Source organism: Xenopus laevis, chromosome 9_10S (genome assembly GCF_017654675.1).
Source record: "Xenopus laevis strain J_2021 chromosome 9_10S, Xenopus_laevis_v10.1, whole genome shotgun sequence".
NCBI lineage: Eukaryota > Metazoa > Chordata > Amphibia > Anura > Pipidae > Xenopus > Xenopus laevis.
The window spans coordinates 113,895,295-113,919,273 of NC_054388.1; the positions used below are offsets into that span (position 1 = coordinate 113,895,295).

The following is a 23,979-nucleotide window of genomic DNA, read 5'->3' on the forward strand; positions in this document are numbered from 1 at the left end:
GCAGTTTTGTGGCTGATACAGAACCATGGGGCCCATCAACTAAACCAAGAGCAGATTTGCTCCTCTGCAGCAGCCCATAGCAACCAATCAGAAGTCAGCTTTGATTGGTCTAGTCCAATAAAAATAATGAAAGCGATCGTCTGATTGGTTCCAGTGCTGATTGGCATCTGTGTTACTAAAGGAAGCAGCTGCTGCAAAAGAGCGACACTGATTTCTGAGGTTGCTGCTTTGCACTTGTTTTTGGTATTTGCCCCCCAGGAATGTATATTTATTGCACACAGATGTGCTACTTGTTCCTATGACACGGCATTAGCGTGGGCACCACAAATGGACCAAGGGCAGCTCCTGCCATATTGACATGACACAAGAATCCTGCTGGCGGGTACTTGTGCCAATTCTGGAGTGGGGGGTAAAGATTTATCAGAATTATATTCTAATTAAATACTCACACAAAAGCAACAACTTTTTATATTTGCCCCCCTCCTTGTCTTCTTCATATAATAAGGCCGCCTGATCATGTGCTGTATACTAAGGAGATGAACCCCCAGCTGCGCCACAGTACTGAAATTCCCCCAAATGATCAGGGTTAACACTGCCCCTTAAGGGTTAATCCCCACCCTGTTTGTTTTCCCACTGGGGACAAGATTTTGTCTGAGTCCCATCTGGTAACACGTTCATCACCAGCAGCCTCTCCTCCCTCCCCCCAAGCCTCCCCTCCTCTTCCAAAACCCCATATTGATTCAGCTCCTGGCTAAAGAATCACCTTCAGCTGACAGACCCCCATCCACCATCCTGTCTGGAACACCAGGGGGACCCCACTGCCCAGATCCCCCCGCATCTCATCCCCTAGAGGGGGCAGAAGTGAGTGAGGTGGGGGGGTGGGAGATTGGTAGGTGGGAGAGAGCTGCACCTTTTCCATAAGACACAAGGAGGTGTGTGTTCAGCCTCCTCACAGACAGCAGCACCGGCACCTTCTCACTGGATCCAGAGACTCCGCAGCCCTTCCCAGGGTCTATCCGGAGGGCAGGATGATGCCTCTCGCTGGGATTGCCTGGAATCTGATGCTGCTTTTCTCAGCTGTACAAGGTGAGGAGGGATAGAACTATATAACATCTATATATCTACGTTTCCTATATTCATACACTGACTCATATTAATAGGGGGGATTCACATATACTGCACCCGCAGCCCCTCTCTACCCTCTATGATATGCACGGCTGCTGGGGGGTCACATATATCTATATAAACAAATTTAAATCCAGTGCATCTGATATTTTATTTCATGTATAATGCTCATATATACACAGTATTATCCTGCGCCACGTACATTCTAGAGGCACAGACAGGCAGATAGAGAATATACATACGCACATATTGGTGAATGAGGGTGAAGCAATTCTTCCTTAATGCTCTATGTGCGACAGACTGGAAAAAAGGCCACTAATTGCTTTTGTCTATCTCTAGTACATGTACATTCATACATCAGAGTAAATATGGTATCTGTGCTGGGCAAGTATTCTCATATATCCCTTATATGTCAGTATATAAATGGATATATACAGTATAATGTCTATAAGCCTGTATGGGTGGGAGGCAGCACTTGCTGATGTATGTGCTACGTGCTCCTGTAACGCTCACAGGGTTAATCTCACACACTGAGCAACCTGCTCGTCCTGCTGGACCCGGGCTTTGCACATCAGGTCCCCCAGGAGTTAGGTTATCGCATAGAGCTGTCACATGTGGGAGATATTTTATTTAGGGAGGGAGGAGAGAGAGGGATAGGTGTCTTTCCCAATGCTCCCTCCCTTCAATCTCTCTCCCTGCAACTCCATTCTGCTCCCTTCTCCTCCTGCTCTTGAAGATTCTTCTTTTCTGTCGCTGTGACCTTCTCCTGCCTCTCTTCCTCTCTTTGCCTGGGTGTGAGGATGAGACAAGGGGAGAGGAGAACTATGGGTAGATGGAATGATATTGTAACAGAGGAGAAACCTGGAGAGATGGAGGTACAAACTAGTGTAGAGAGAACAAAGGAGAAGGGACCAACGCTGCAGGGATGGAATAAGAGAGGGAAGCTGCAACACATCAAGGCCATAGGCTTCCTATTAGGCTGAGGCTTATTCTCTATATGCTGAACACGCCAATGATAGCAGCAAATAGATCTGAGCATCTCTCTTCTGCCCCTTAGGTCTGCCCCTACAGGATGGGGAGGGTACACAGCACCCTGACCTGCTGAATAACCCCCCAAAGGGGAGCGTAGAACCTGTTGCTCTGGAGCAGCTCGTTCATCAGGCTATTTTGAAGAAGGACTTTCTGGCACAGGATGTCTTCTTCCCAGGTGAGGAGATGAGTTGCTCTTGGCTGAAGGAACTGTTTCTTGATAGTTAAATCTGGGACTGAGTTAACATTTAGTCATGGTAACCATTTGCACAGTCACTCAGTGAGTCACAATGTATCTCCGAGGTCTCCTGGAATAATGAACATTTCCATCTCTCAAAAATACCATCATCTCCATACTGGGCCCCTAGGCATTGAATAGGACTGGAATGCCTGGAATGCTGACTGATTTGCTTGATCCTATGGGGCTACATTGGGGCTAATAGGAATGGTAACTGAGTCCCATGGGTTTGCTGATGGTAGTTCAGTTTCACAGAGGTCTGCTGGGAAATGAGCAACTGCTTATCTTCCAGTAAGAAACAAGAAATGTTCATAAGCTGAACAGTGGCATCTTAAGAGTTGGCTGCGAAGGCCTTCAATGTGTTCTTGGTGGTAAAATAGGTTACTTAATCCAACCTTTGCTTTCTAGGATCTATGACATGGAGATGGAGGAGATCAACCCTCTTGCCCTGTTTAACTGACCAAGAACCCAAATGCTGGCACATAATGTTAATAACGCCACATAATGCTGACAATGTCCATTCATAAGTACCAGACCCTTCCTTTATGGACTTTCCTCTCTTATTTCATACACCCATTGCCTGTAGACTCTAGCAGGGCTGTCTGAGGATTCCTGAAGGTCTCACCGGTATATAAACCATGATTATTGACCTGTTAATAGAAATTCTGTAGGGATGGAGTATCCAAGAGTTTACTGAATTCGTATTACAGGTTATTGATCTAATATGGATTATCCATGACCTCATTACTATTTGATTGGAAACAAACCAACAGATTAGATCAGTTGACATGCCAGGTATCTAAAGGCCAGGTTATGTTAATATGTTGATGTAATGGAAAAAAGTCTATGGAGCTCTTGGGTAGGCTGGGGCCCATACAAATCTCTTGGAGGACTACTTCTGGCCTATTCACCCCTAGCTGGAGAGCCTTGCTCTTCATAATGGGAAGGATGTATATTGCACTGGTTACTGATGAAAGATAAACGTTACATATGTCAATATAAATTATGGGTATGAACTTTCTACTCTCTCGGCATTATGCATCTGTTCTGCCATCTAACCCTGTTCTTTAGTATTTTATTTCCTAGAATATTTAGTACAGTAGTTATAGTTGTAGTAGAGTTATAGTTCAACATAGCCATATACACTTGCTTGCTTTGTATCACAGATGGAATGTTTTATGCACTGACTATGGCCTTGAGATGTTACATACTAAGAGTTACTTCAAAGATGAACAACCTCTTCAGGCTTAGTGTACATCTCCCATTCTGATTGGTTTAGGGGCATGCCTAATCATTCCATGTGCCATTAAACATTTGTTCATATCCTGGGAATGGGGTCTAATTAGCAATAAGATGTTCTTACTATGTTGTATGGCTGCTAGGTTTAGCAGGATTTTGTGTGTGCTGGCTCCAATTTGTGCTAATGATTCTGATTAATAACACCAAAAGTGCAGGCAGTCATATAATTCCATGAAGTCAGCCAATTTCCCTATCTCAATGGAAACAACGACTCACACCTTCCACCAGTTGGATGCCTGTTACAATTTCATTTTATTGATCCATCTGAAACGATCCACCTGACGAATTTTGTGTGCATGCTCACTTAATCATAGGCATTGGTGCTTCTGCCCCCTCAGCACAGCCCGATGTTTGTTGCACGTAGTCTACCAATTCCTTTATTTACCCAAAGTCATCTTCAGGCCTCTTACATCCCAAGTACAGCCTAATGACCATCCCACCCAGTCATCCCGTTCTCCTATGTACCTAAAGTCCCCAGGCCTCTTCCTACTTAAAGTGATTCTGTCATTATTTTTATGGTGTAGTTCTTATTTCTAAATGACACTGTTTACACTGCAAATAATTCACTCTACAATATAAAATTTAATTCCTGAACCAGCAAGTGTATTTAGTTGTAATATTGGTGTGTAGGTGCATCTCAGGTCATTTTGCCTGGTCATGTGATTTCAGAAAGAGCCAACACTTTAGGATGGAACTGCTTTCTGGCAGGCTGTTGTTTCTACTACTCAATGTAACTGAATGTGTCTCAGTGGGACATGGGTTTTTACTATTGAGTACTGTTCTTAGATCTGCCAGGCAGCTGTTATCTTGTGTTAGGGAGCTGATATCTGGTTACCTTCCCATTGTTCTGTTGTTTGGCTGCTGGGGGGAAATGGAGGGGGTGATATTACTCCACAACATTTTTTCCCATGACGGTATCCCTTTAAAGTCCATAAGCCTCTTCCATCTCTACGACAGCTCAGGCTTCTTTGACCTCTAGTACAGCCTTATGATCATTCCATCTAGTCTGCCCCTTCCCCTATCTTCGTGAAGTCCTCAGTCTTCTTCCATCCCAGTTAGGCCTTATGACCATCCAACCAAGTCTACCCATTCCCCTATCTACCTAAAGTCATCAGGCCTCATCCAACCCAGCAAAGCCTTATGATCATCCCACCTCATCAGCCCATTTCTCTTTCAACATAACATCCACATGTTGCCTTCATCTAAATTATGTCCTTTTGATCATCTCACCTATTTAGACCATTCACCCATCTATCTACAGCCCTAAATCTTCATCATCTCCAGTACAGGCTAATGACTATCCCACCTAGTCCCATCTAGTCAGTCCATTCCTCTTTGTACCTTCAAACGTATTCCATCCTGTTCCATTGTTTTCCATTGGAAATAACTCAGGCTCCTGTTCCCACTGGAGTCTGATAACTGCCCCATACAGCCTGTTATTGCCCTACTTCATCTCCAGGGCAGTCCAACTGTATATCTGGTAGGATCTGTACCTGCAAATAACATGCAGAATGGTGGGAGCAGCATTAAATGTATGTTTTCCTTTACAAGACGCTTTAAGGAGGGTTAAAAGTAAGTAAGCCTTATCAGAAACGTCCACCTAAATATACCAGTAAATCCTCAATGTAGTGTTGCTCTGAGTCCTCTGTCAAAAGAAACAGCACATTTCTTTCCTTCTATTGTGTACTCATGGGCTTCTGTATCAGACTAACTGTTTTCAGCTTAAACCTCCAGGGCTAGGGCTTGAGCATGCTCAGTTTGCTCCTCTCCCCCTCCCTCCTCCCCTCCCTGCTGTAATCTGAGCCCAGAGCTATGAGTGAGCAGGAAGTGATGTCACACCAAGCTAATATGGCAGCTGCTATCCTAAACAAACAGAGAGCTTCTAGAGCTGTTTACTCAGGTATGGTAAAGCATTCTACAGAATAAATATAGCATTCTAGCTTGAACTATTACAGCTAATCTATTGGCAATAAACTGCCTCTGTAGCTTTCCTTCTCCTTTAACTGGTAAATGGGTGAGCTTCAGCTATTGCATTGGAAGAGAGATGTGATGTCAGTAGAAATGCAGTAATATGATTGGGGGATTGGCATGACTGGACAGCAGATATAGAAGGTTAAAGCCTGTGCAGGAGGGTCAGGGTAAGTTGGAGAGGAGGGGGGGGTTCTCTTTGGGTTGAGTAGGAAACTAAAAGTATATACACAGAATCACACTCATTGCATTTACCTTTTTTTGTGCTAAGTTCTAGTTTATTAGAAGTGCCAGCTCCATATATCTGTGCTGTGTCCCCTGCTGTAACGTTGTGAAGGCTGAGCTGCTCTTCTTCATCACTGCGCTGGCACACTTTCTATAGAGCAAAGCTGAGACATGGGGATTATTTATGGATTCACGGGGGAAATCTGTAACCTTTATTTGACAGTCAGGAATAGTCAGATCCTCCTGGGAAGGAATGTCGGGGGGAAGGGAGAGATTTAGTGGGAGCACCATTGGGAGCTTTGCCGCAGCTACTTGCTGTTGAGAGGGAGAATAACTGTGCAAATTAAATTATTTAATGTTATTTCAATGCTATTGAAAGCAGAGTCTGTCTGCCCCTTTCTGTTCTCTCCGTTCATGTCTGTTAATCAGCCAGCATCTGCCAATGTTGATTCAGGAGTCGGTGCCAGCAGTGCAGATACAGTAAACAGCTAGACAGATGCTGCTCTCATTAGCATTTACATTTACAAGCAGCTATTGTAAAGTTTTCATCCGTATTGGAAAGTTGATTACAATTAAATGTTTTCATCTCCAAAAAAAGGAGGAGGACTGAATTGTTCTGCCTTTTTAATAAGTGCTGGTGTGGCCCCATGTGGAATATTCAGTATCGTTCTGTCTCCAGTGCACAAAATGGACATTATGGAAATAGAAAGAATGCAGAGAAGAGCGACAAAGCTAATAAAGGGAATAGAGGATTTGATATATAATGACAGGCCGGCCAGGCTGGGATTAATTACACGGCAAGAGAGGCACTTATGGGGAATTATAGTCACTATGTATAAATATATAAGTGTGCTGATACATTAAGCCCCGCAGAAGCTTATTCATCAGTTCATATCTCTGGAGGACACAAAAACATTCAATGAGATTAAAGCAAAGGCAGTTCCAATGCATGAAGGGTTCAAGAACAGGGAATCTGGGGATCTATCATTATATTCATTTATTCAAATAGTTCCAACTCAGTGTTTCTTATCCTTTCCCTATCAAAGTAACAGATTTGGTTAGTTTTTCAATGGATTTAAGGACCAATCCCTAATTTAAAGGGCAACTAAGTCCTCTTAAGTTCCAAGAAAGGACTGAAGGTTCCACCATGGTAGTCTTGAAGGGAGAATACAGTAGGGAATGTTCCAATTGCTGTAGAGGGGGTGAGGGATAATTGAGTTTCTCCTCCAGAGGTTGGGTATGCATTAGGGAAAAATCGGGGGTAGCCTGGCTAGGGGAGTTTAAACAAGCTGAAGAACGTGGTTGTAGCAGGATTTTGTCTCTTCCTACCTGTCCACCCCCAACTTGGCCAGGTTTGATTTCCATAACTGTGGATTTCTAGTGGGGGGGGGGGTAGAACAATGTCAGATATCATCAATTGATGAGAACTTTTGTCATTTACATTCATTATTTATTTATTTTTAATTCTGAGATATTAAAGGAGACATATATATTTTTTAGGTGATTATTAATTGGCGGTATAGGCCAAGAAAGCGTTACATAAGTAATATATGGTGTTGCTTTTACATGGTGCTAAAAATGTATATTATCTTTAAAAATAGCCCCTTTATTGGAGCTCCCTATAGATGTTCTCTGGTCCCGGTCTGTGTTTCAAATGAGGGGTGGGCGTGTCCTAACGGTTCCTGCCAGAAGCACAGTAGGAGGGGGACAGCCAATCACAGCCCTGCAGTCACACAAGCACAGACAGGCTTCAGTTCCCTATCAGGTCCTGCTAGCTGCTGATTGGTTCCTGTCCTACAGTGCAGTGAGCTGAGTGCACAGCCTGGGAATTCAGGGAGCAGCAAGTGGAAGAGAAGGGAGGGATTATCAGGCCCGGATTTGTAGAAAGGCCACCTAGGCCCGGGCCTAGGGCGGCAGGATTTTAGGGGGGCGGCATGCTGCCCAACCACACCCACATTGGTTCAAAAACACTGGGGATGCGCTGGAGATACAATCATTTTTTAAATTTCCCGTGCGACAATCCCCATTGCTCCTGTCCAGATGATGAAAATTTGCACCAATAAAGGGGAGGGGACAGGGGTGACAAACGGCAGTGGGCCTAGGGGTGCCCACTATGTAAATCCGTCCCTGGGGATTATTAGGGTTTTTGCAGAAATATTCAATAAATCAGTCTGAAACACTACTTTTTAAGCACAATTCTTCTATATCTAAATGAGTATAATGCACTGGTACATTCTTATTTTTTACACAAAATGTTTCCTTTATGGAGTACATGTACTGTTAATATGATGAATTTTATTACAACAGCGCCACCTGCTAGGGTTGCCACCTTTGCCGCTGGCTAAACCCGAACAATAGGGGCGTGGCAGATAGCATTGGGGGTGGAGCAGTGATCTTGTGGTGGGCATGATGACATCAGAGGCAGGCACAATAATGTCATGGAGTTATGATGCCGGGTCAGGGTTATTACATCACTTATATGCAAATGGCTGGATTTCCGTCCAGTTTTCGCAATGTTTTAAATGGGACAGAAGTTTTGAACAGACAGCCCTTTGACAAACTGAGATGTCCAGTTGAAACCCACACGGCTGGAAACCCTACCTCTATCTATTCTGCCTGATGAGTAAGACCAATCCTTTAACTACAGGTATGGGATCTATTATGCTGAAATCAGTTATCCAGAAAGCTCTGAAATACAGCAATGCTCATTTAGAAAAAATATTTCTTATTTTTGATTGATTTGCTTATTTCTGTTTCTTTAATAACAATAAATTAACTGCACTTCATAATAACTAAGCCATGTCAAGGTGAGTTTTTTTTGGTATTTAATTGGTTTTCATTTCGCCAGATTATTGCTCGGTTTTCACAAGGTTGAAAACCAAACAGAAATTTGAGACCCCAACAGGCCTTAGAAAAACCGAACTGTTTGGTCCAAAACTGAACAGGTGGAAACCCTACCACCTGCTGGTCAGTTTCCCACCAGTCTGACCAGCAAGTAGTCAAGGAAGTTGTCAGGAGAAAGAAAGAGGCTGATGTTCTTCTGCTTAGGAAAAAAATTAGAAATCTTTCTCACATCTTTCCTAAGCAGAAGAACATCAGCCTCTTTCTTTCTCCTGACAACTTCCTTGACTACTTGCTGGTCAGACTGGTGGGAAACTGACCAGCAGGTGGCACTGTTGTAACACAATTCATTCATATTAACAGTACATGTATCCCTTAATATATTGGAATAAAAAATAAATAAATAATGAATGTAAATGACAAAAGTACTTAGAATAGCCCCCTCATCAATTTTACATTCACTTATTTTAAAGATTTATTATTAACATTATTAACATGTATTTATATAGCACCAACATATTTCGCATTATCCTTTAAACGTTGTAGTTAGGGGGGTAGGTGACACATGTACTAGGGTGCAGTAGCATTATTGTTGGCGGATGAAGTGGTATGGATGTTATGGTCATCTCTTAGTGGGTGCTAATTTGCAGACCATTTGCCCATGGACGTCTTGTGGATTGAGTAGGAGAGAGGGTGCATTTAGGTGGTCAACACGTGTTGTAGAAGAGCAAGCACTCAAAGAGCAGTGTGTAAATGTTTAAAATAACCTTCCATGTACCCCAAATAAACTATTCTGAACTTTTACACGTCTGGTGGGAAGACTGCTCTTTGAGTGCCTGTTCTACTACAACACGCTTGTTTGACCCGCTCCTCTAGCTGAAGGCTTGGGACGGTGCACCTGGGCCTCTTCTGAATGTTGGTGAGTCAATACTCTGTGACCTTGATCATTTTTCATCTATTACTTATCTGCCTTTGGTGGAAGTTGGTCACCAACCAATGGATGGTATCCTCAGGGAGAGTGAAGAAGTGGACCCTGTTGTGTTTGACAACTCTCAGTCATGCGGGAAAAGCCATGGAGTATGGGAGTTGTATTTGTTTCAGTTTTGCTTTCACTGTGTTGAACTTCCATTTTTGGTTACATTGGTTTTCGTATTGTATTTGACCCACTTTTTAGCCTCATGAAGAATTGCGTCTCTGCCCTTATCATTTAGCAGCCTGGCAATAAGAGAGCGTGTGGACCATTCACCCATCAGGGATGCCAACTATATTGATATTATTCCTCCTGAGGTGGTTCTCTAGGTCTTCCACACGGTTTTGCAAGGCTGATATCTTGCACATTGTATCTTGCGTCTTCCAAGTCTTCCAAGTCAGAGATGCGTCTCTCAGTGTCTCTTAAGTTCTGTACATCATGACAAAACTGAAATCAATTTTGAGCTCATCCAACCTACTTAGGACGGATGCATAGTTTCTTCCCAGCAATTGAGCTATATCCCCCAGGGGGGTTCAGAAGTTTGTGCAGGTCGTGCAGTGGAGGGTGCAGTGGATGGTGCAGTGGAGGGTGCAGTGGAGGGTGCAGTGGAGGGTGCAGTGGATGGTGCAGTGGATGGTGCAGTGGAGGGTGCAGTGGATGGTGGGCCCTTTGCCTGGCTCTGCTGTTCAGTGCTAGTGGGTTGCTGAATACGCTTAAAGGAAAAGTAAACCTTTAAAATAAGTGAATGTAAAACTGATGAGGGGGCTATTCTAAGCACCTTTTATAATGGACATTCATTATTTTTTTATTCATTCCAAGATATTAAGGGATACATGTACTGTTAATATAAATTAATTTTGTTACAACAGCGCCACCTGCTGGTCAGTTTCCCACCAGTCTGACCACCAAGTAGTCAAGGAAGTTGTCAGGAGAAAGAAAGAGGTTGCTCTAAAATAAATAATGAATTTACATTGCAAAAGTGCTTAGAATAGCTCCCTCGTCAATGTAACACTGACTTGTTTTAAAGGTTAACTTATCCTTCAATGGCAATATCATTGGAACTGTCCCAAGAACCCTGTGCCCCTGTGTTTAGAATGATAGGCTGAACCATGCATAGCGGTGAATTAGGCAGGAATCAGATCCGGTGGCAACCAATTACATCGCATCACTTCCCGATTGGTTGGAGAGCGTATATAAGGCAGCGGCAAGCGTGACTTCGATCGTTACCCCCTGCGCCAGCAACCGAGGGAGGTGTAAGAAAAAAAGCTCCCCTCCCATCCATCCTAATATGTTGTACAGTATATGTAATTAAATATTTATTAAAAAAAAAAAAGAAGAAAACTGTCGCAGTGTTTCTGTCTGTCTATCCATCTATTCACTATCTATTTATCTATCTATCTATCTATCTATCTATCTATCTATCTATCTATCTATCTATCTATCCATCCATCCATCCATCCATCCATCCATCCATCCATCCATCTATCCATCCATCCATCCATCCATCTATTCACTATCTCTCTCTCTCTCTCTCTCTCTCTCTCTCTATCCATCTATTCACTATCTATCTATCTATCTATCTATCTATCTATCTATCTATCTATCTATCTATCTATCTATCTATCATCTATCTATCTATCTATCTATCTATCTATCTATCTATCTATCTATCTACAGTATCTATCATCTATCTATCTCTTAGTCTATCTATCTATCTATCTATCTATCTATCTATCTATCTATCTATCTATCTATCTATCTATCTATCTATCTATCTATCTATCATCTATCTATCTATCTATCTATCTATCTATCTATCATCTATCTATCTATTCACTATCTATCCATCCATCCATCCATCCATCCATCCATCTATCATCTATCTGTCTGTCTGTCTGTCCATCCATCCATACATCTATCTATCCATCTGTATATATATATATATATATATATATATATATATATATATATATATATATACTGTATATAGGTTACGCGACGCTCTTCCCAAATGATATAATAGGCACAACTGACTTTTCTCTTCTTAAACAGGAACAACTGCCATCCCCACTCGGGCTGCTCCCATCTCTCTAACAGAGGGAGTCAGTGATGCTTCAGGGGTTCTCACCACAGCAGTTGGGGGGGCCTTCTCTTTGCCTCCCCAGCTCAGCACACTGATTCCACCATCACCTGCTCCCACTGGGGGTCCAGGACCCTCTCCTGAGGCCGAGGAGGAGACAACAACCACCCTGATCACTACAACAACTGTAACTACAGTACACAGTCCAGGTAAGGAAGGGCCAAATTATTTCTGGGTTGGAACAGTGAATCCACATTTACCTACATCTATTCAGAGCATTAGAATGCCCAACATCAAGTGTCCCATGTAATGGTGCAAAGGACTGGCTGCCTGTTATAGGCATATTACACAATAGGAGGTTTATGGTAATTCTTGGGTAGCCAGTATCAGAGACTCTCAATCAGAAACATTCCATGCACATTGGCATATTTATATATATATATATATATATATATATATATATATATATATATATATATATATATATATATATATATATATATATATATATGGATGTGGCAGTTGGAATCTTATCATACCTTTACTTTTGCAGTGCTTTGTAATAACAACATGTAATGGTGCAAAGGACTGGCTGCCTGTTATAGGCATATTACACAATAGGAGGTTTATGGTAATTCTTGGGTAGCCAGTATCAGAGACTCTCAATCAGAAACATTCCATGCACATTGGCATATTTATATATATATATATATATATATATATATATATATATATATATATATATATATGGATGTGGCAGTTGGAATCTTATCATACCTTTACTTTTGCAGTGCTTTGTAATAACAACATCTCCGAGTCGGAGGGACTGCTGGAGGCCCCTGAGTATGGAGGAAGCACTTTTTTTGGGGGTCTGGACTGTACCTACAGTGTGTCTGTGTATTTGGGCTACGGAGTGGAGATTCGGGTAAGTATGGGTCAGGAGGGAGACTGCAAGTCATGCTGTACCACTCAATGTAATAGAAAATTATACTTGGGAAGGGGAGGCCATTGTGGGACCGACTGCATTCCTCAACTGACCATTTTATTGTACCTCTAGTAAAATACGCCATATCCCATTGGTTGTTTATTCTGCCTGTTCCAATCAAATACAAAGCTGTTCCAATCTAATACAATGGAAATAACATAGAGATTTTAGACGAGTCTGATGAGATGAAATTGCATTACAATTATGTTGATTGATGAGCCCCATTGACAGACAGTGTCTTTTTCTTGGAGAAATCCATCTTGGACAAAAATGGAGAAGACCCTCCTTCTTTATGGGAGATTCCATCTTGGTCAGCCAGTGCCCATCTTGGCCCACAGTAATTGAGGGTAAAGTGGACCTTCTGTAGTGATTAGAATCAACCAAATGGTAGTTAGCTTCTACAGGTTACACTGGGGAAACCGTTTGCCATGGCCTCCGACGAGTGTTACTACCCTATGGCAATCACTAGCCACCCAACCCTAGAACATATAGTGCCATAGCCATAAAGATGACACATTCCCTCTCCAGTATGTACAGAGCAGTATAGTTGTTATTGACTAATACCTGTTTATATAGGTGGAGAGGCTAAACCTTTCCAAGGAGGAAGCACTCAGCATAGAGGGGCTGGAGGAAGACCGGCGTTTCCTGCTGGCCAATGAGACACTCATGGCTGAAGGTCAGGTGATCCGGAGTCCAACCAATCATGTTGCAGTACGCTTCCAAACATACCGTGCCACCAGCCCAGGGGCATTTAGACTCCGTTATCAAGGTAACTACTCTGGTGCTGCTGGTATGACTCTACTCCCCTCTTCTCATCTTTGGTTCTAAACATTTATAAAATGTTTGCAAATATTCTATATATTCTATTCATTTCCAAATGTTCTCTTAAATGGAAAGAGTTTGGATAATCTTGTGTGTGTTGAGAGTGAGACAGTTCTCAGCCTTTACTACCCTAACAAAATATGACAAATCAGGAGCATTAGACTGCCTTTTTATAGTTGCAAACGGCTCCCCCTATAGGATGGGGTATGTACTGCCACCCATGGAAGATCCTGTTATCAGCATACACAACAAAGAGGGGGTGCATTTTACTTGTAGAAGTGACCTCTAAGTAAATGGAAACATGTTGCATCGTGCATGGGGCAACTATGTTATTCATACATAAATAATCTTCCTCCTTCCATAGCCTTTGTGCTCAGCTGCGTGTTCCCACCTCGGCCTGAGAATGGGGAGGTCACAGTAACAGATTTACACCCAGGAGGAGCCGCCAACTTTCGTTGTTCTGCAGGATTTACCCTGAAAGGCGGAGAGTCCCTCGTCTGCCTAAACATCAGCCGCCCTGCATGGAGCGGGAAGCCACCAGTGTGTGCAGGTGATTGGGGCATTTGCTGGGCATATAGAGGCCAAGCCATGTGGCTGGTGTGAGGTTATTGATGGATGGAATTCTGTATAGAGAGTGGATATTTTAGCTTGAGCGGTGTATTTGAAGGCAGTGCAGATGAGCAGGGCAAACTGTGAGGAAGCAGACCCTGCGGTTGCAGGGGGGCCCAGGAGTGTAGGGGCCCAGTGAGACCCTAATTAATTAGCAATTTTAATATATCTTGGTAAAATAGGCCAACTTATAAATATTTTGGGGCCCTAAATTGAATTTGCTATGGGGCCCAGTAACAACTAGTTACGCCACTGCCTAAATGGGTAGCCCACTAGGTCCATCAAACAAGCTGCAGTCTGTGGTGTATATGGTGGAGGTGTAACTCAAGCAGGACAACATATGTTATCCTTACAGTGAGATCCAATGACATATGAATAGTGGAGAGAATCAAGATTTTAGAGATACAGGGTGACCCATTAGGTCAGAAAGCTGCATAATTAGTAGACTAAGCAGAACCTTCTGTACATCCCATAGCATCCTGTGGGGGAGTCATCCGGAATGCTACCGTGGGGCGCATTGTCTCCCCTGATATCAGCACCAGTCATAGCAACAATCATGGTAATAACCTGAGCTGCCATTGGCTGATTGAGGCAGCGGAAGGCCAGAGGTTACACCTGCATTTTGAGAGGGTGTCACTGGACGAGGACAATGACAGGTAAGTCATCACCTGCCCATGAAGCTTCTAGCACCTTCTATGAATTCCTGTCTCTCTCAAGTCTTCTTTCTGGCTTTGTTCTCAGGCTTGTTGTGCGTTCAGGGAGTTCTCCTCTTTCTCCTGTGATCTATGACTCAGATATAGATGACGTCCCAGAGAGGGGCCTGCTGAGTGATGCACAGTCTCTTTATATTGAACTCATCTCTGACAATCCAGCAGTCCCTTTGCTTCTGAGCTTGCGCTATGAAGGTGGCTACATCATTGGCCTCTTGCTTTGGGTTTCTCTTGGTGCTTCCCCTTGCCACTCTGTTGCCCACTTTATCTTGTCTTCCTCTTAAAATTGTATATAAAACATTTACATATAATACATTGTATATAATCTTATAAGTGTGTCTACTAGTCCTAGTTCCAAGTACCATATGTAGGTACAGTGATCCCTTGAGTATCTGTCATCCATGACTCCATTGTTTCACTTCTTTCACTCTTCTGGGGTCTCATAATTGTCTGTTTATCCACAATTGTCTCTCTCCTCCGCCTCACAACTCTTTTTCTCCCTGCTTAGTATTCTCAGAGTCTCGTTGCTATGAACCATTCTTGGCCCACGGTAATTTCACCACAACGGACCCTCTCTACTCTCCTGGTTCCCTGGTTTCCTTCTTCTGTAATGCAGGATATATGCTGGAGCAAGGGCCACCTGTTATAGAGTGTGTGGATCCTGCAGACCCCCACTGGAACGAGAGTGAGCCAGTCTGTAAAGGTGAGTGGGGGGGGGGAGAAGAGTAAAAGTAACTGGGAGAACAACAGATCTTGATACCTACTGGTTGCCTGATGTCCTATACTAAATATCAAACACACCATTGATGACTGCACCTTGATACTTGGGTGTGTAACCCATTATCAATGTCTCTACATGGGCCCACCTCTTTCCTACCTGCCCTCCAGCAGCCAAATGCATCTCCCAAGCAGAGCCAACTCCATCAGATTGGGCAAGTTACTCGGCCTTTCAAGAGTTCTACTGAAGTCCCAGAGATACTTAATTATTTCCAGGGCACAGAAAGCCTAGTTATATTATTTATAAGCAGCCAAGATATTAAATGATTAATAATGAGATTATGATTTAACCCTATGATGGTTAGTTAGATAATCACATCTTGCTCCATAAGATGCTAGGCAACATGTTCTTCCATAGGGTTACACTTAAAAGACTAATATAGTTAAAATATAATTCCCTCTGCCAATAAAATCAAGTTTGTTCACTCTTTGCCACTTACTTTTATTTCCCTTCCACACTCTTTCCTTTGCATCACAGCACTGTGCGGAGGGGAGATTTCTGAGCCCGCAGGGGTGATCCTCTCTCCTGATTGGCCACAGAACTATGGGAAGGGGCAAGACTGCGTATGGGGCATTCATGTGCAGGAGGACCGGAGGGTTCTGCTCGAGATAGAGATGTAAGTATAAAATACTGTTATTTATTCCGAGCCTTACATATGTATTTGAAATGCAGTCCCAATACAGCTTTGTGTACATATGTCTCTCCTATTTAAAGAGACATAGCTCTTAAATCTGATGAGGGTTGACACTCCTTCCACAGAGATATTGTCCTCAGTAACCTATATTGATCTGTATTCGGCACTTGCCAATGGTCAATTAAACATGCCAATGTCAAGGTAATGCTTGGAAGGAAAATAAATGGATTTGGCCCTTAACATTTCTCATCAATATAACAATGTTCTATATTCTGTCCAGAGAGTCACCATGAAGCAGGATCAGTCTCTGGATCATTTGGGAAACAGAAGAGGATTTCCCCATAAGATGTAATTGTTTAAAGGATAAATATTGGCCCAGAATTAAATCTGAAGGTGCCATAGATTATTTACCATGGGTGCTGAGCTGAAGGTGCTTGTGTCTGTATCTACACAGGGGCAGCAGAGTGGACAACCTATGTGGGCACTAGGCCTTGCTCAATAAGTCTGATTCACTTTAAGGGCTGAATCTCTTGGCCCTGTAGTATACACACCAAATGTTCCTACAAAACTATACTTGTGTCCTTGCATGATTTAACCAAACCCTGTTCATCCACAGCCTGAACATCCGGCGCAGCGATGCTCTCACCGTGTATGACGGAGATGATCTGACAGCCCGGGTCTTGGGTCAGTACATGGGCGTCCACCAAAGGTTCAATCTTTTCTCTTCAGCCAACGATGTGACCCTACAGTTCCAGTCTGATTCCAATGACCCAGTGTTCAGCCTTAGTCAGGGCTTCATCATTCACTTCAAAGGTACCAAGTTCTGTCCAGGTCTGTCCTATCATTATGTGCAAACTAATCTACTGAATTTCCAAATAGCTCTCTAGTGGAAAGAGTGAGGGATGGGGAGTCGTGCTCCAGGCATATTTAGATCATTATCATTTTTGGAGTTTAATGAAATAGTCCGAGCTCAGCCCAAACTCTGCCCCAGAACCTCCAAAATATGTTCCTTCATTGAACAAAAGACCCGCAATTGATAGAAGCATGGGGGCAAAGCAACATTCTGGTAAAAAAGATGATGCATAGAGGAGGAATAACATCATCATGTAATGATTTAGTTCTGTTACTTTCTGTGTAATTAGTGGTTCAGATGTCATACATCCATATCATTTAACAGTTCAACACATTCATTTACTTTGTCTTAACCTAAATTGTCTTGTCCAGCCTGACTTGTAGCCTCCATGAGAAGGGGTCCCTGCTGCAATGAATAAAACAATGTTGCTTTTAGCAGGCTCAGCGATGTCCTGTGGCTATACAAAGACCCGAGTATAAAAGGTGAGGAATATCAGGGGTGTCACTGACTGTCAATTTCCCCCATAGAGGTGCCACGGAATGACACATGTCCAGCTCTTCCTGAGGTTCCAAATGGCTGGAAAACATCCTCACACCCAGACCTGATCCGTGGGACTGTAGTGACCTATCAGTGTGAACCTGGCTACGATATCTCTGGCTCTGACATACTGACTTGCCAGTGGGATCTCTCATGGAGTAATGCTCCTCCGACTTGTGAGAAAAGTGAGACATGTTCCCTCCTGCCTTGCAATGCAGATACTGTACCCACTGGGGGTCATAATATGTTTGCAATGAGTACCTGCACACTGAGCATGGGAAACAGAGGACAGAGACTTGTGAAGGAGGCAGAGGCGACACAGAGAGGGCAAGGAGAGGGGTACAAAAGGAGAGGACATGGGGCAGTGAGGAGTTGGAGACAGCACAGAGAAAAGTACAGAGATTAGAGAAGAACCAGAGAGGAGGTGAAGAGGGCATGGAGATGGTGAGAGAGAGTGGTAGAGGAAGAAAGGGCATGTAGATTGGAGAAGGACCAGTAAGAAGAAAGAAACTGCACAGAGATGGCAAAGGAGGGGGGTAGAAGAGGAGATAAAGCATGGAACAATGAAGAGGCACAGAGATGGATAGAGAAGGAGAAGGTGTGGAGTTGACAATGGAGCAGAGAGGGCACAGAGATGGATGGAGGAAGAGAGGGCAGTGAGGAGGCAGAGAGGGCACAGAAATGGATAGAGATGGAGAGGGCATGAAGTTGGAGATGGACCAGTGAGGAGGAAGATAGGGCACAGAGATGAGTAGAGGAGGACAGAGCACAGAGTTGGAGATGCAGCAGTGAGGAGGCTGAGAAGGCCCAGAGATGGATAGAGAAGGAGAGGGCATGAAGTTAGAGATGGAGCAGTGAGGAGGAACAGAGGGCACAGAGATGGATAGAGAAGGAGAGAGCATAAAGTTGGAGATGCAGCAGTGAGGAGGCTAAGAAGGCCCAGTGATGGATAGAGAAGGAGAGGGCATGGAGTTAGAGATGGAGCAGTGAGGAGGCAGAGAGGGCACAGAGATGGATAAAGAAGGAGACGAAATGAAGTTGGAGATGAAGTAGTGAGGAGAAAGAGAGGGCACAGAGATGGATAGAGAAGGAGAGGGCATGGAGTTGGAGATGGAGCAGTGAGGAGGCAGAGAGGGCACAGATATGAAGGGAAAGTGGGGAGGAGGGAAAAAGGCAAATCGTTTTGATGTACCAGGTTTTCAGTAAAGTATTGGCGCCCAGGTGCCATGTCATACACCAATAGGATTGTTTTGATATTATAATATAGAATATAATTCTGTTGGTGGGTTACATGACTTGGGTGAATCCATTGCTTTTCTTACTTTTTTCTCTATGATATAATGTGTCTCTCTCTCTGTTTCCCAGTTTTGAACTGTGCGGACCCTGGAGAGATCGCTAATGGTGTACGAAGGGCATCGGACCCACGTTTCCCTATTGGCTCTCACGTGCAATACTCCTGTAATGAGGGCTATACCCTGGAGGGGAGTCGCACTCTGACTTGCTACAACCGAGACACAGGGACCCCCAAATGGAGTGACCGCATCCCCAAGTGTGTCTGTGAGTTATACGCAATGGTATTATATATTAAATAATGGTATTTATAATGAGGAAGCCATTGTAGGCAAATATAATGTACTCATTGCAGGGATGTTGTATGATTCCATAGCTACAGCAGTGCTTTACAGTGTACCAAGTCCTCGTCTAGTTCCTTGAATTATGCAGTGTGACCACCTCCTGCTTACAAAACAGAAACTCGGCTCCTCACAGGTCTTAAAGGGATGATATCATCCCAGATGGTCCATTTTTAGAAACTTTATTTCTCAATCACTCTGCATCCTGCCCCCAAGTGGAGAAGCCTGGCTTAAAAACTTCCATGCAGTACCCATACCAACCACATGGTGTCACTGGCACAGCCCATCACTCCATTTGTATTGTGTTATGCACCAACATATGGTTACAGGGCGGTCACTAGAAACCCACTTGCCTGTGGCCCTATACAAGACTAATATTGTACTCTACTGAGATAGATTGATAAATGGGGACTCGCCCAAGCTGTTGGGCAATGCTGGGAGTTAAGTCTTGGCAGCTTAAGGTGCAGGTGTCTTTTGCCTAACACCGAGATGCAGTATCTGACGATTCTGATTTACTGTAATGTCTTTTCCAGTGAAGTATGAGCCATGTCTGAACCCTGGCGTGCCAGAGAATGGCTACCAGACTCTCTATAAACATCACTACCAAGCAGGGGAGGCACTGAGATTCTTCTGCTACGAGGGCTTCGAGCTCATAGGGGAAGTCACTATCACCTGTGCCCCTGGGCACCCATCACAATGGACCAGCCAGCCCCCACTGTGTAAAGGTGAGTCTGCCCCATAACAACACATTAGGAGCACAACTACATATAACTGCACAACAGCTGCAGGACTGTAGGCCGGATCTTCCAAGGCCACTACACAATATATATAGCACCTATAGTAGCAAATTAGTCCCAGAATACTGAGAACTTCTACAGTACCCCAGCATAACCATAGAGCTACCTCTAGGCAAGCACAAGCCACTTTTGGGGCCCAGAAAATTGGTTATAGTTGGCTATAGTATTTCATACTGAAAGGGTAAGTGTAACCGCACACACTGACGGCTGATTCTTTCCCTTTAGTTGCATACGAGGAGCTGCTGGATGACAGGAAGTTGGAAGGTTTGCTTGTCTGACATCAGAACCTGTCGTGACATCAGTTACACTTGTGTCCATTTCTGTGAACGCATCACCATTACTCTTGCATCCCATTGGTTCCCCTGCCTGCCAATCATGCATTGTTTTGTGTCAGTTGCACCCCTTCCGGTGGATTTATACATCACTTCCTCCCATGTGTCTATCACACTTCCTTGTGCCTCATGTTTGAGGTTTGTGATCCTTCTAAGTCTTCTATGGGTGGGTCCAAAAGCCAGTGGTGGAGTCTGATTGGTTCTTCCTCTTTTTGCAGTGACCCAGACGACCGACCCATCCCACCAAATGGAAGGCGGAAACATTGCCCTTGCTATCTTTCTGCCCATCATCCTGGTCATCTTGTTGATTGGAGGCATTTATATCTACTACACCAAGTAGGTTGGCCATTGGCAGAACAGAAAACTCAGTTCTTGCCTATGTATTAGCCATTGTTGCAGAATATTCGTGATTCTCTGGTTGGTGCAAAAACTCCCGTGCCTGGTGAGATGCAGTCTGAAGGTGATCACTTGAAAGCCCTTATTCCCCTTATATAAGCCTCATTTACAATAAGCTGCTGCCTGTAGCCTCATGACTGACTCATGGCATCGGGGGGCCTTGGTTAGGAGCATCTACAGGACATCCTTAGTGTGTTCCACCTACCACCCAACAGCATGGAAGGACATAGATGTAGATATGTGCCATCAACATTGCCTAAACACATAATACAACGACTCAGGAATCCAATAGCCAGCCAGGTACATGGCACTTTAAGCCGAAGATTAGCGGCACCTCCAAAACCATATGACAAAGGTAATAAAACATGGACTGCAGTCTGTAGATATTTGAGGCCATATTTAGCAGCCAAGGATGATACAAGCTGGTATGTTGTATGGTAAAGCCAGTGCCCCTTTGTAATGATTGTTGTGAAACCCAGGCCCTTCCTAGAAACGACATTCATATCCTTAATAATCTTCTTCTGCCACTCCATAGGTTCCAAGGGAAATCTCTCTTTGGATTCTCTTTCCCAGCATCTCACTCCTATAGTCCCATCACCGTGGAGTCCGACTTTAACAACCCATTATACGAGGCTGGGGTGAGTCCTAACCATATGGGGAGCAGCCTAGTGTGAGTGTGTAACACAGTGTTTGTGAGGAGGGGTATCCACAGTGTGAGGCAGGGCATGTGTTTGTGTGTACACCGTGTGTGCAGGGCTGGATTTACATAGGCCCATAGGCCTGCTGTCGTTCATCGCCCCTGTCCCCTCCCCTTTATTTGTGCACATTTATGGAGCAATGGGGATTAGTGCATGGGAAGTTTTAAAAACTATAATATCTCCTGCGCATCTCCAGTGTTTCTGAACCAATGTGGATGTGATTGTGATTGTCTGGGGAGTTATCCAAGCAACAGGGGCAGATATTTGGATTAAAGGATAAGTAAAACTTTAAAATGGTGAATGTAAAATTGATGAGGGGGCTATTCTAAGCAGTTTTGTCATTTACATTAATTATTTATTTTATTTTTATTCCAAGATATTAAGGGATACATGTACTGTTAATAGGAATGAATTTTGTTACAACAGCGCCACCTGCTGGTCAGTTTCTCACCAGTCTGACCAGCAAGTAGTCAAGGAAGTTGTCAGGAGAAAGAAAGAGGCTGCTCTGATGTTCTTCTGCTTAGGAAAAAGATTAGAAACCTGTGTATCCTGTGTAAATAAATAAATTAATAAACAATGAATGTAAATGACAAAAGTGCTTAGAATAGCCCCCTCATCAATTTTACTTATTTTAAAGGTTTACTTATCCTTTAATGATGAATGTGCAATCTCATTGGTGCTGCAAATACAATGGAAAATGCAGAGGCCTAAGGAGAAGTTTGCGGTTATGTATATATAGGCAGGGTGCAGTGAATGGGTAGTTACAGGTATAAGAGGGAATCTCACATAGGGGTGCATAGGAGGAAGGTGAAGGAATGCCTGGCAATCTGGATATTTGGGGTGAGAAGAATGAGGGCAGGAAGGTTTGTATGGTGTTCATTGACCATTGGATTTTGGAGAGCTCTGTAGTTTTAGTTTTTTGGGTGTGGAGCAGGTAGGGAAGGGGGGATTCTGTATTAGTAGGGGAAGGGGGAATCTTTGCAGGTGTGAGATTGAGAGGAGAGAAGGTTGGGGGCTAGTGTTTTCCATATCACCAGATAAACCCTATCTAATGACATGTTTCTCGTTTCAGGATACACGGGAATACGAAGTGTCGATCTGAAGCTGGGGCAGTTATGGGATCGGGGGTACGGGAATACACGGGAATGTATCTAATTATACACAGAATGAGGGGGTCGTTATGTACAGAGCTACACCGTCCCTCACCAACCGACCTTCCATCCTTCACCTTGTGATGTTCCATCGCTCACCGTGTGAACTTTCACTTTTGTTAATAATAAAAATGTCATTTGTGCCAAAGTAACCCTTTCAATGCCTGGGCTCCTGCATGGGGCTGCAGAATGTCACCCCTCCCCCCATCAGATGTGCAGAACATTGCTCCATCACCCCAGCATCTCTCCATGAGGCCTTCCACAGTGCTCCTCAGCCACTACCATACTGACCTGGTGGAGGAGGAGCGCAAGCTCAGTTGCCAAGCCTACAACTTCATCTCATCTGTTCGATAACCTACTCCTGGAGATTAAAATATATCTACAAAGTTGCAGTTTCTGTTAGTGAATGGCGGCAGATATTCTTAAATCTCCTCCACAGCGTTTGTCTGCATCACTCCCGGTTACGCTTCTCAAACTGGCTTTATTTTCAGGCAATAAAGAGCGAGATTTGTAAAATAAAGGCTCCTGTTATCAATATAGAGTGGGCTGTGGGGGCCTCTTTAGTACACAGGACATCTTTACACACAAAATGCATTTTGTCAGCACAAAAATTCAGTGCAGTTTATGTTACAAAACACTGTGTGTGCAAAGGGTGCCCATCCTGTAACAATCCCTACAGATCCATGGGAAGGGTAGAAATTCCAGAAAGGCCATTTTTAATGAATATAATTTTTACCCCAAAGTGAAACCAGTACCATGTATTAAAGGGGAACTATTGCGAAAATGAAAATGTAATATAAGTTCCCTCATTCTGAAGAAACTTTCTAAATACTATCAATTAAATATTCTGCATTGTTTCCTAAATAATCAAGTTTATATTCATTATTCCTCTCTCAGCATCTGTTTCTCTTCATTCTGTCTTCATGCAGCAGTTGGGTGTCAGATATTCATTGACAGTTAGATCCAATATATCTGATAGGGGGTCTCCTTGCCTAACAGATGTATTAGAGCTCACTCAATTAACTGATTCCAGTATAAACAAAATCTAAAATCTTGAGAAAGGAGGTTGTACATCCAAAAACGTTGTGTATGGATCTCAATAAACGACAAGTTCTTTGCACATTTGAGTGTGTGTCATCTGATTTTCTACTATATATATGGATTACTGAAACCAAGGTTTGCAGCAAGGTTTCCAGCTTGAGCACCACCCGAATACACGCACAGGTTTTACATTACCACTGATATATATTGGATCTAACTGTCAATGAACA

At 43.5% G+C, this 23,979-nt stretch overlaps 1 protein-coding gene across 2 annotated transcripts; it reads left to right on the forward strand.

The window, feature by feature from the left end:
- Window positions 1–457: 457 nt before the first annotated feature.
- Window positions 458–23,224, forward strand: sez6l2.S (seizure related 6 homolog like 2 S homeolog). Of its 2 annotated transcripts, NM_001093958.1 has the most exon segments (18): window positions 965–1,086; window positions 2,183–2,332; window positions 11,748–11,984; window positions 12,567–12,700; window positions 13,337–13,529; window positions 13,947–14,132; window positions 14,667–14,847; window positions 14,933–15,096; window positions 15,410–15,604; window positions 16,157–16,295; window positions 16,930–17,126; window positions 17,694–17,888; window positions 19,069–19,260; window positions 19,868–20,059; window positions 20,357–20,395; window positions 20,682–20,799; window positions 21,395–21,497; window positions 22,630–23,224. In NM_001093958.1, coding segments are annotated over 18 exon segments (2,703 nt in total). In that variant the 5' UTR covers window positions 965–1,028; the 3' UTR covers window positions 22,660–23,224.
- Window positions 23,225–23,979: the final 755 nt, after the last annotated feature.

Bases quoted from the DNA above. Each gene is read 5' to 3' on its own strand.
- sez6l2.S (XM_041577805.1), top strand. From the start codon at position 1,029: ATGATGCCTCTCGCTGGGATTGCCTGGAATCTGATGCTGCTTTTCTCA. The intron at 15,097-15,409 runs GTGGCTACATCA...CTCCCTGCTTAG, and splicing joins TCTGAGCTTGCGCTATGAAG to TATTCTCAGAGTCTCGTTGC. The intron at 20,396-20,681 runs GTTTGCTTGTCT...CTCTTTTTGCAG, and splicing joins GGATGACAGGAAGTTGGAAG to TGACCCAGACGACCGACCCA.